We start from the raw sequence: 12,817 nt of genomic DNA on the forward strand, positions 1-12,817 counted from the left end.
TTTGTTTCCTATCCCTGAGCCAGCTCTTACACATTTTCCCCTATCCCCATTATTCTCATTTTATGGATCAATCTTTTGTCTGACACCGTATCAAAAGCTTTTGAAAAGTCCATATACACTACGTCCACTGGGTTCCCTTGGTCCAATCCGTAACTTACCTCTTCATTTAAATTGATGAAATTAGTCTGACAGGAACGGTCCCTAGTAAACCCATGTTGGTATTGGGTAATTATTATTATTATTATTATTATTATTTATTATTATAGCGCCATTTATTCCATGGCGCTTTACATGTGAGGAGGGGTATACATAATAAAACAAGTACAATAATCTTGAAAAATACAAGTCACAACTGGTACAGGAGGAGAGAGGACCCTGCCCGCGAGGGCTCACAATCTACAAGGGATGGGTGAGGATACAGTAGGTGAGGGTAATGAGGTTATTCCTCTTCAGATACTCCAGCATAGCATCCCTTAGAATGCCCTCTAGGATTTTACCCACAGTAGAGGTTAAGCTTACTGGCCTATAATTTCCGAATTCAGTTTTTGTCCCCTTTTTGAATATTGGCACCACATTTGCTATACGCCAGTCCTGTGGTACAGACCCTGTTATTATGGAGTCTTTAAAGATTAAAAATAATGGTCTATCAATGAGTGTACTTAATTCCTGCAGTACTCGGGGGTGTATCCCATCCGGGCCCGGAGATTTGTCAATTTTAGTGATTTCTAGACACCGACGTACTTCCTGCTGGGTTAAGCAGGTGACACTTAATGGGGAACTTTTGTGTAAATACTGATGAAAAAAAGTCATTTAGCATATTGGCTTTTTAATTATCCTCATCCACCATTTCACCCAGACTATTATTAAGGGGGCCAAAAATATTTTTTTAGCTTCTTACAATTTACGTAGTTTAAGAATATTTCAGGATTATTTTTACTCTCCTTGGCAATGAGTCTCTCTCTCAATCTTTGCTGCCTTGATTTGCTTTTTACAGAATTTATTTAATTTTCTGTATTTATTTAATGCCACATTACTACCTACTTCCTTTAATTCTCTAAATGCTTTCTTTGTGTCACTTATTGCGCCCCTTACAGCTCTATTTAGCCATATTGGTTTCCTCCTATTTCTAGTATGTTTATTCCCATACGGTATATACTGTGCACAGGTCCTATCCAGGATGCTAATAAATGTCTCCCATTTTCTTTGTGTATTTTAATGTCTCAGGATATCGTCCTAGTTAATTGCACTAAGATCATCTCTCATCCATTGGAAATTTGCCCTCCTGAAGTTTAGTGTCCTTGTAACCCCTCTACTACACATCTTATTAAAGCATACTTGAAAACTTATTATTTTGTGATCACTATTCCCCAAGTGACCCCCAACCCTTATATTTGCTATGCGGTCTGGCCTGTTGGTTAATATTAGGTCTAGCAGTGCCCCCCTACTTGTTGGGTCCTGAACCAGTTGTGAAAGGTAATTGTGTCTCATAGTTGTCAAAAACCGATTAACTTTGCTGGAACTGCAGATTTCCATTCCCCAATCTATTTCAGGGTAGTTGAAGTCCCCCATAATAATGACTTCTCCTTGTGTCGCAGCTTCATCTATTTGCTTTATGAGGATATTCTCCGTTGCTTCCATTATTTTTGGAGACTTATAACTAACCCCGATCAGTAATTTATTATTTTTTCCTCCCCTTATCTCCACCCACAGGGACTCCACATTTTCATTAAGTTCACCTATATTATTATGCTGGATGGGTTTTAAGGATGATTTTACAAATAGACACACACCTCCCCCTCGTTTATCTATTCGGTCATTTCTGAACAGACTATAACCCTGCAAGTTAACAGCCCAGTCATGGCTCTCATCCAGCCACGTTTCAGATATCCCCACCATGTCATAATTATGCTCCGACAACATTAATTCTAATTCGTCCATTTTGTAGGCAAGGCTTCTGGCATTAGTATACATACATTTTATGTATCTCTCTGCACCTCTATTCTTTCTTAAATTAATTGATTTAACCCAACCCCCCATGCCACCGCCACCCCCAACGTCCTTATTTGTGCCCAGGTCTCTATCTGCACTATCTTCCCCTCCTATAAAATGAATACCCTCCCCCCATTCCTTAGTTTAAACACTCCTCCAACCTTCTAGCCATTTTCTCCCCCAACACAGCTGCACCCTCCCCATTGAGGTGCAGCCCATCCCTAGCGTAGAGCCTGTAGCCAAATGAGAAGTCGGCCCAGTTCTGCAGGAACCCAAACCCCTCCTTCCTACACCAATTCTTGAGCCACTTATTAACCTCCCTAATCTCCCATTGCCTCTCTGGCGTGGCACAGGCAGTATTTCGGAAAATACCACGTTGGAGGTCCTTGCTTTCAGCTTGCAGCCTAATTCCCTGAAATCGTTTTTAAGGACTTTCCATCTACCTCTAACTTTGTCATTTGTGCCAATGTGCACCATGACGGCTGGGTCCTCACCAGCCCCTCCCAGTAATCTGTCCACCCGATCAGCGATGTGTCGGACTTGAGCGCCAGGTAGGCAGCACACCGTTCGACGATCCCTGTCTTTGTGACAGATTGCCCTATCTGTTCCCCTAATAATTGACTCCCCCACTACCAGCACCTGTCTGGCCTGCCCTGCTCTCCTATTTCCCTCCTTACTGGAGCAGTCACTCCTCCGGCTTTCAGAGGACATGCCTGGCTGCAGCAGTCCTACCCCTGTTCTGGCACCCCCCTCATCTGCCAACTCAGCAAACTTATTGGGGTGTGCCAGATCAGGACTAGCCTCCCTGGCACTCTTCCCTCTACCCGGCCTTCTAACTGTCACCCAGCTTGCTACTCTACTGTCCTGCGGCCCCATCCTACCATCCCCCCCTCTTCTATCCCATTGAGCGTCTGCTCAGTGAGCAGAAGACTCCTTTCCATATTGTCAACGGATCTCAGTGTTGCCAGCTGCACATTTAGATTCAGAATCTGGGTTTCCAAATGCACAACGTGCTCACATCTCGCACAGCAGAATGCACCCTCGACCAGCTGATCAAGGACTGCATACATGTGGCAAGATGTGCACTGGATGGCATTAACAATAGTAGAGCACATTTCCTAATGGGGATTGCACCAGACAGAAACGTTAAATAAAAAATAAATTCAAAAGTATCAATAAAACACAGACAGCAATTCAGTAATTCCTCTCTTGGAAACTCCCTGAATCCAAATTCACTGAATCACAAGTCACACTTACCGCCGTTCACACTTACGCTCAGGTCACACTCAGCTTGTTCACACTCGCTAAGCTGAAGATTTAAAGAATATTTTTTCTCTCTTTCCCCTCAGCAGCAATCCACCTTGCTGTTCAATGCACTTCCAAAAAGTTTCCCAGAGTGAAACATGATAGTGGCAGCATCATGCTGTGGGGATGTCTCTCAGTAGCAGGGACAGAAAAAATTGTCCAAGTTGAGGGGAAGAAAGATGGTGAGAAATAAAGGGATATTCTTGAGCAAAACCTTTTTCAGTCTGTCAGTGTTTTGAGACTGGTTTGGAGGTTCACCTTCCAACAAGACAGTGACCCAAAGCACACTGCTAAACCAACAATCAAGTGGTTTATGGGGAAATGTGTAAATGTTTTGGAGTGGCCTAGTCAAAGCCCAGACCTTAAACTAATTGAGAATCTGTGGTCAGACTTGAAGATTGCGGTTCACCAGAAGAAAGTATCTAACTTGAAGGAGCTGGAGCAGTTTTGCCTTGAAGAATGGGCAAATATCCCAGTGGCAAGCTGTGGAAAGCTCATAGATGCTTATCCAAAGGGACTTGCAGCTGTAATAACCGCAAAATGAGGCTCTACAAAGTACTGACTGTAGGGAGAGTGAGTAGTTATGCACACTGAAGTTCAGTTATTTTGTTTAATTTGATGTTTCTTCACAATAAAAAGAAAACCAAAATGTTCACAGTTGTAGGTATGTTCTTTACATGAACTGATGCAAACCCTCACAAACAGTGAAATCACAGGTTGTGAAGTAGAAAAAAACAAAAAACGCCAAGGTTGGTGAACACTTTCGCAAACCATTGTAGAAAACTAGAGATCCAGGTTTCCAATTAAACAGTCTTCTTCGGCTCCCATACATCTGTCTTGTAAAGATTTGGCCTTGTGCTCCTTATACCTTCTCCTACAGATACCAAATATACCCGACAAAGTATTTCTGACCACTCAGCTATGGTACTTTTAATTTTGGTGTGGGTGGGACCAGGGCAAAGTTTACAGACACTACACCCTGCTTGGCTGCAGTCCCTCTTAGTGAAAGAGAAATTTAATTCTATTCATTCGGATTTTGGGGACAAATTCTAAAGCATCCAGATCCTCTAGTAGGATGCGATGCCTATAAAGAAACTATTAAAGTGTTTTTTTTCCTAATTAAAGGGGTTGTCTAGGCTTGGGGCTCAAGAATGCAGTCACTCTATGTGACAGCAAACTGGTGAATCTACACAGCATGTGCTGTCACATTTCTCTGGTGTCAGTGGCGAGTTCAACCGGTCATGCAACTTCAAGTATGCGACTGCTTATTTGTGGTCACATCCCAACTAGTTTTGTCCGTCCTCTCACAACTCACTTGTATTGAGCGAGGCTGTGCACATCTAGTCGGCATGTGTCTGCATGTATACAAATCGTAAACTTGTGGTCAAATGACTGCCCACGATCATCACTAGAGATTAGTGACAGCGCGCACTGAAGATTCAAGTCTGCAGTCATGTCCCAAGACTGGACAACCAATTTAATGGGATGGCTGTGCATAGAGGAAATTTAATCCAGCAAGAATTTGATCTGACCAAACAAATGAATTCTACTCATTTAAATAGCAGTCTTTGTTTAGAAGCCCAAAGATAAATGTTAGTATTAAAAAAGGCAAGGACTAGGCAATCTTATTTGAAATGGGGATAAACATGGGAAGACGTTGGACTTTCTAGCCGATTCAGCACATCCTTTTTATGTTTCCTGGGTGTGTTAAATGCAGAGGCTTGGTTCTGTTTTGATCAGTTAATGGATATTAAAGTATTTAATGACCATTATAATTTCTATAACACCAAATATGACACTGCTTCAGGTGAGGCAGCCACTTTCTTAGATGATCTGTCACTTTCGAGATTGCCTGAGGAGCACGCAACATTGTGTAAGTCCCCTATTATTGAAAATGAGATAATGGAGGCTAGCAAGTTCCTTTTTTCAGGTAGGATCCCTGGGCTTATTGGCTTGCCTAATAAACAACATAAACTTTATCTAGTAGAGTTGTTGCCATTACTTCTTAAAACTTACCTCTATGCAGTATTTGGATGCTCTTCCAGCCTCAATGAGGAAGGCCCAGTTGGTTGCGCTTTGTTTAACTTTGATATTTAAATGTTGCCAAAATTCTTTCCACAAGTCGAACAGAATAACACAAGACCTGGGTTTTGCCGCATTCCTTGATACTTGTAAGCCCTTTGACTCTGGTGAGTTGTCTTACCTTTGGGGTCTCAAGTTTCTATATTGGATTTAGCTATTGTATGACTCACAGCTAGCTCAAATCCATACAAACTTAAATAGAGCTAGCTCATTTCCCAAAGGAAGAGGTATTAAACAGTGTTGCCCTCTGTCCCTTCTCTTCCTTGAACTGGCAATTGAGCCCTTGGCGGTTGCTATATGTTAATATTGCTCTACTGAAGTGTTCCAGAGGGTTGACAAAGTTGAAAAGTTATCTTTAAATACGGACAACACATTAGTTTTACTAATTTGCGGCCTTCAATGACTGCTTTTCTAGATCTTGTGGAGAAATTTGAAATATTCTCTAGCTTTAGCGCTAGCCAGGGAATACTGGCCCTCTTTCCAATGCCGGCTCACAACCACCTGCTAGACAGAATCTCAAGGGTGAGCTGGACTGTGTCTCTCGTACAGAGCTCCACTATTCTAGTGCAGTGTAGGCAACTTGAACCCTTTGATAGAACGTACAGAGGAGAAACTAAAAGAATAGACATTTTTATTTATCCCTGTTAGGTAGAATTAATAGTTTTAAAATTATATATCTTCCCAAATTCCTATGTTTGTTTCATACTTATATTATTTTTCTCCCGTTAAGAGTTCTTCCAAGGCCTTGTAAAGTTTTTATGCTCAATTTTTGCAAAGAAGCTCCCCTGAATTCAAGCTAGCTACATTGCTGACCTCAATGGATTCTGGAGGCGTATCAGCTTCTCGTATATGTAATTACCGTATTTTCCGGCGTATAAGACGACTGGGCGTATAAGACGACCCCCAACTTTTCCAGTTAAAATATAAAATCTTCTCAAAAGTCGGGGGTTGTCTTATATGCCGGGTGTCGTCTTATAGGGTGGGTGCGGAGCAATCTGCGGTCGAAGTATATAGTGCGGGGGAGTGGTCCCGATGACGAGGTGAGGGAGCACCTCACAAGGTAGGTGTAAGTGAAGCAAACTGTCAGCGTCTGGGATGCCAGGGTTATGCAAAAAAAGAGAGAGAGTGGTGCTGTGCCTAGAAAAACACTCCTCTTTCACTCATCTGGCTCACCCTTGTATCCGATTATCTCCTTCTCTGCCTCACTTACACCTTCCCGGTGAGGTGCCCCCTCACCTTGTCATTGGGGTCGCTCCCCCCACAATATGCGACGACCGCAGATTACTCCGCATCTGCCCTATAAGACGACACCTGGCGTATAAGACGATACCCGACTTTTGAAAAGATTTTCAAGGGTTAAAAAGTAGTCTTATACGCCAGAAAATACAGTATCTAGCAGTGTATGCAAACTGGTCGCTAGACTTAGATATGAGTAACACAGCCTCCGCTTTATATGGAACCCGTATTAACACTTATGAGACTTTATCTAATTCACTTACAGATATAAAAGCCTTTATCACCTGAAACTTACAAATAACCATGCTTTTCCCTGATATCACTGTTATTTCCCTTCAATACTCCAGTGTGGTACAACAGCCATCTTCCCTATTTACTAGAGCAAAGCTCAGGTACATTCAAGAGTTGGCTTTGCAGTATTTGGGCAAACTATTCATCCAGCTTCCAAACCTTTGACTCTCTTAAATCTCGCTATGACCTTTTTTAACTTAGACATGCCTTTACCTACAGTATATATTGTTTTCTACATCTTCCCTTAAGCCCTTTGCAAATGTCCTGGTTCAAAAGCTCAAAAGTTATTCTTACACAATATAGATTCCTACACAGTTTACTACACCACTAGACTGCGGAATATGGGCATCTCTGATTTGGATCTTTGCTTTTCATGTGTAACAGCTCAAGAAAAGTTAATAAATGTTGTCTGGACCAGTCCCAAACTCTCGCCATTATGGTCAGAGACAGTCATTTTAATGCAAACCTATTTGCAGGTCCTGTGGGTCCTCTTCACACAAGTGTGGTCTGCAAGGGGGGGGGGGGGTCTTGGATGATTTGATAAAAAATTCCTACATACGACTCCTTCGCATATTTCTTTTCTGTGCCATGACAATGGTTATATAATGATCTAGAAGTCGAAAAAAATTCCACCGGTGTATCAATGGTCTACTTAAGTTAACAAATATACTCCCTTCTACAAAAGCACTTTATATGTCCATGAAATATTCAAATTTGAGAGAGGTTCTCCTGGGGTTGGAAGCGGAGGACTGAGTGAAAGAGTGAGTGTCAGTGTATGTATGCATGCCACCAATACCCTGCAAACCAATGCATTTTAATATAGCTGTCAGAATGTCTCCAGAATGCCCTGCGCCTTTCGAATAGGAGCTTCTGAAGCAGCTGTAGGACTTATGATCTAAAAGGTGGTTCACAAGAGTTGTGGGCTCTATGAGGCGCTCTGACAATTGTGCTTGAGTCCCGCACTGGGAAAAGCTCTTTGACCATAAACCCAACATATTGATATAGTTCTATTTCCCAAAGAGAAGCCACAAGAATGTCCTTTTGGCCTATATCACGGTGGCATGCTGATTTTTTTTAGCAGACTGAGCATTGTTATAGAGGTCCTTCGCAAAATTATGGGCGATGATGTATACGGTGGTAAACCAACATATTTCTATTGGAGATATACCTCATACAATCTACCAGAGTACAGTCTCAAACACAGACTTCAGTATTCTACAGCAGAACCTCTGATCCGTTCACACACTGCTGTACTCCATCTTTAATTAGCAAGCTTTGCTGACTTCAACAGAACTACTGTGAGTTTCTTACCAATGCTGACATAATGCTATGTGCATAAGGTAGTCTAAATAATCAGACTCTTTGGAGAGGCATGACAGCCAGCAAAGCTTCAGTCTCTGCTATAAAAGGGGAAGGGAATCAAAATGAAAAGGATAACACAAATGAATCTGAGGAACCAGATCCTCACTATACTGAAGTGTTTGAAGAAGTCACCAAACTGGCTTGTATCAAATAATAACCCTAGTAAATTAAAGGATACTTCATGTAAGAAAATATATTACAAAAAGAGAGAAGCCAGCGCTGCTTGTGGTCAGAACGCAATTTGAAAAGCGTAAATGCGCATATTAAATTCTGACTGTATATCAAAATGAGATATTTAGCAAACAAGAAAATATATTTCAACCTGATAATCTCATCATTGGTCTGTCACCATCAGTCCACATACCTTCCGATCCCTAAATCCTACACGTTGCTTTTTCTTTTTTCCTTCCGGCTGCTGGTCTTCTTCACTTGACTCCACAGCCTGGTCATCACTGTTCTCTTGGTCCTCTGCCTCCTTCGCCTTGGCATTGTTCTCCTCTCTCAAGTTGTGTTTCACTGAAGACTGTGCTTCAGCATTGGCTCTGGTGAAATAATACAAAAAAAATTCTCATGATACACAAATATTCCCTATTCTGTTTTTATATTCCCTTAACACATTGTATTAAGCACAAGACAAAACAGACAGTGTCATCATTGTAAAGTTGCAAGAAAAGGAGAAATGGAAGTAATGACACTCAAAAAATAAATAAAATAAACTTAAAGAGTAACTATTTTTCTAATTTCCATTTCAGAAATCAATTGTACACAAAAATAGGCAACTCTGTAATATATCTTATCAGAAAAGTTACTGCTTTCTCCATGTGGATTTATCTAGCTTTCTGAATATTCAGCATAAACAATCATATTAATGTTAGAACTCAAGAATCTTTCAGGTCACAGTTGGCGAGGGTAAAAGCTAGAGACGTTCCAACAGGCTTTTAATACACTTGCTTTATGTTTCATGTGAATGAGGGTTGGAGATAATTAATAGAGTTCTAAAAAGGTTTTACATTAATCTAGTATGATGTAATTCTATTAAGCTGCATTGCACAAAGATCAAACTACGGGTATGTAAATGTTTTAATTCTTGTGAACTATGAGAAGCTTTCAAAGGGAAACAAAATGCCAAGTACATGAGGGAAAGCAGAAAGGTAAATTGTCAACCATACTGATAACATTTGCCAAAGCTTGTGGTAAGCTATGTACATTGCCATTACTAGAATGGAACAGGTGTAGGACGCAAAATAGGTAGAGAGTAACCGACGTTTTAATAAAATTATCGAAAATAAGAAGCTATGTCTTATTAGAGAAATCTGCTTCTTTCTGGTCCCAGACTGATCATTCATTCTCAATTCATGGGTATAATCTGTCTTCAGTGAATATAGGTTTTCCAGTACTGAGATAGGAGACGGCAGTTGTGCACAGAGTTCTATGGAACACTGAATATTTTGCTTTAAGAGAAATTGCAGCAGAATGTCTGAATTTTAGAATTTTACAAGCACCAACTAACATCTGCTATCTTCACTGAACACAGATTTTACCCGTGAACTGAGAGTTAAGGTACCTTCACACATAACGATATCGTTAACGATATCGTTGCTTTTTGTGACGTAGCAACGATATCGTTAAGGAAATCGTTATGTGTGACAGCGACCAACGATCAGGCCCCTGCTGGGAGATCGTTGGTCGCTGAACAAAGTCCAGAACTTTATTTCGTCGCTGGATCTCCCGCTAACATCGCTGGATCGGCGTGTGTGACACCGATCAAGCGATGTCTTCACTGGTAACCAGGGTAAACATCGGGTTACTAAGCGCAGGGCCGCGCTTAATAACCCGATGTTTACCCTGGTTACCAGCGTAAAAGTGAAAAAAAACAAACACTACATACTTACCTACCGCTGTCTGTCCCCGGCACTGTGCTCTACACTCCTCCTGTACTGGCTGTGAGCGTCGGTCAGCCAGAAAGCAGAGCGGTGACATCACCGCTCTGCTTTCCGGCCGCTGTGCTCACAGCCAGTACAGGAGGAGTGCAGAGCACAGCGCTGGAGGACAGACAGCGGTAGGTAAGTATGTAGTGTTTGGTTTTTTTTACTTTTAGGATGGTATCCAAGGTAAACATCGGGTTACTAAGCGCGGCCCTGCGCTTAGTAACCCGATGTTTACCCTGGTTACCGGCATCGTTGGTCGCTGGAGAACTGTCTGTGTGACAGCTCTCCAGCGACCAAACAGCGACGCTGCAGCGATCCGGATCGTTGTCGGTATCGCTGCAGCGTCGCTTAATGTGAAGGGGCCTTAAAAGTTTAATCTAGGAGGAGAATGAAACTGATTTCTCTGATAAGATAGATTACAAAGGGTCTCATTTTCATGTGAATTGTTAATTTTTGTAAGGAAAATTTTAAACAAAAGTTACTCTTTAACCCCTTCATGACCCAGCCTATTTTGACCTTAATGACCTGGCCGTTTTTTGCAATTCTGACCAGTGTCCCTTTATGAGGTAATAACTCAGGAACGCTTCAACGGATCCTAGCGGTTCTGAGATTGTTTTTTCGTGACATATTGGGCTTCATGTTAGTGGTAAATTTAGGTCAATAAATTCTGCGTTTATTTGTGATAAAAACGGAAATTTGGCGAAAATTTTGAAAATTTCGCAATTTTCACATTTTGAATTTTTATTCTGTTAAACCAGAGAGTTATGTGACACAAAATAGTTAATAAATAACATTTCCCACATGTATACTTTACACCAGCACAATTTTGGAAACAACATTTTTTTTTGCTAGGAAGTTATAAGAGTTAAAATTTGACCAGCGATTTCTCATTTTTACAACGAAATTTACAAAACCATTTTTTTTAGGGACCACCTCACATTTGAAGTCAGTTTGAGGGGTCTATATGGATGAAAATACCCAAAAGTGACACCATTCTAAAAAATGCACCCCTCAAGGTACTCAAACCCACATTCCAGAAGTTTTTTAACCCTTCAGGTGCTTCACAGCAGCAGAAGCAACATGGAAGGAAAAAATGAACATTTAACTTTTTAGTCACAAAAATTATCTTTTAGCAACATTTTTTTTATTTTCCCAATGGTACAAGGAGAAACTGAACCACGAAAGTTGTTGTCCAATTTGTCCTGAGTACGCTGATACCTCATATGTGGGGGTAAACCAATGTTTGGGCGCACGGCAGGGCTTGGAAGGGAAGGAGCGCCATTTGACTTTTTGAATGAAAAATTGGCTCCACTCTTTAGCGGACACCATGTCACGTTTGGAGAGCCCCCGTGTGCCTAAAAATTGGAGCTCCCCCACACGTGACCCCATTTTGGAAACTAGACGCCCCAAGGAACTTATCTAGATGCATAGTGAGAACTTTGAACCCCCGGGGGCTTCACAAATTGATCCGTAAAAATGAAAAAGTACTTTTTTTTCACAAAAAAATTCTTTTAGCCTCAATTTTTTTCATTTTCACATGGGCAACAGGATAAAATGGATCCTAAAATTTGTTGGGCAATTTCTCATGAGTACACCGATACCTCACATGTGGAGGTAAACCACTGTTTGGGCACATGGTAAGGTTCGGAAGGGAAGGAGCGCCATTTGACTCTTTGAATGAAAAATTATCTCCATCGTTAGCGGACACCATGTCGTGTTTGGAGAGCCCCCGTGTGCCTAAACATTGGAGCTCCCCCACAAATGACCCCATTTTGGAAACTAGACCCCCCAAGGAACTTATCTAGATGCATATTGAGCACTTTAAACCCTCAGGTGCTTCACAAATTGATCTGTAAAAATGAAAAAGTACTTTTTTTTTTCACAAAAAAATTCTTTTCGCCTCAGTTTTTCATTTTCACATGGGCAATAGGATAAAATGAATCCTAAAATTTGTTGGGCAATTTCTCCAGAGTACGCCGATACCTCATATGTGGGGGTAAACCACTGTTTGGGCACACGGCAGGGCTCGGAAGGGAAGGCGCGCCATTTGACTTTTTGAATGGAAAATTAGCTCCAATTGTTAGCGGACACCATGTCGCGTTTAGAGAGCCCCTGTGTGCCTATGCATTGGAGCTCCCCCACAAGTGACCCCATTTTGGAAACTAGACCCCCCAAGGAACTTATCTAGATGCATATTGAGCACTTTAAACCCCCAGGTGCTTCACAGAAGTTTATAATGCAGAGCCATGAAAATAAAAAATAATTTTTCTTTCCTCAAAAATGATTTTTAGCCTGGAATTTCCTATTTTGCCAAGGGTAATAGGAGAAATTGGACCGCAAATGTTGTTGTCCAGTTTGTCCTGAGTACGCTGATACCCCATATGTGGGGGTAAACCACTGTTTGGGCGCACGGCAGGGCTCGGAAGGGAAGGCACGCCAATTGGCTTTTTAAATGGAAAATTAGCTCCAATCATTAGCGGACACCATGTCACGTTTGGAGAGCCCCTGTGTGCCTAAACATTGGAGATCCCCCACATATGACCCCATTTTGGAAACTAGACCCCCAAAGGAACTAATCTAGATGTGTGGTGAGGACTTTGAACTTCCAAGTGCTTCACAGAAGT

The 12,817-nt window shown here is 41.5% G+C and overlaps 1 protein-coding gene across 1 annotated transcript in view; it reads right to left on the reverse strand.

The window, feature by feature from the left end:
• Positions 1-12,817, reverse strand: part of MICU1 (mitochondrial calcium uptake 1) — a 263,538-nt gene that overhangs the window by 212,754 nt on the left and 37,967 nt on the right. The window contains exon 3 of the mRNA XM_069753326.1: positions 8,630-8,807. Coding sequence (XP_069609427.1) covers positions 8,630-8,807 — 178 coding nt within the window. The remainder of the gene's footprint in view (positions 1-8,629; positions 8,808-12,817) is intronic.

This window comes from Ranitomeya imitator, chromosome 2 (assembly GCF_032444005.1).
Source record: "Ranitomeya imitator isolate aRanImi1 chromosome 2, aRanImi1.pri, whole genome shotgun sequence".
NCBI classification, from domain to species: Eukaryota; Metazoa; Chordata; class Amphibia; order Anura; family Dendrobatidae; genus Ranitomeya; species Ranitomeya imitator.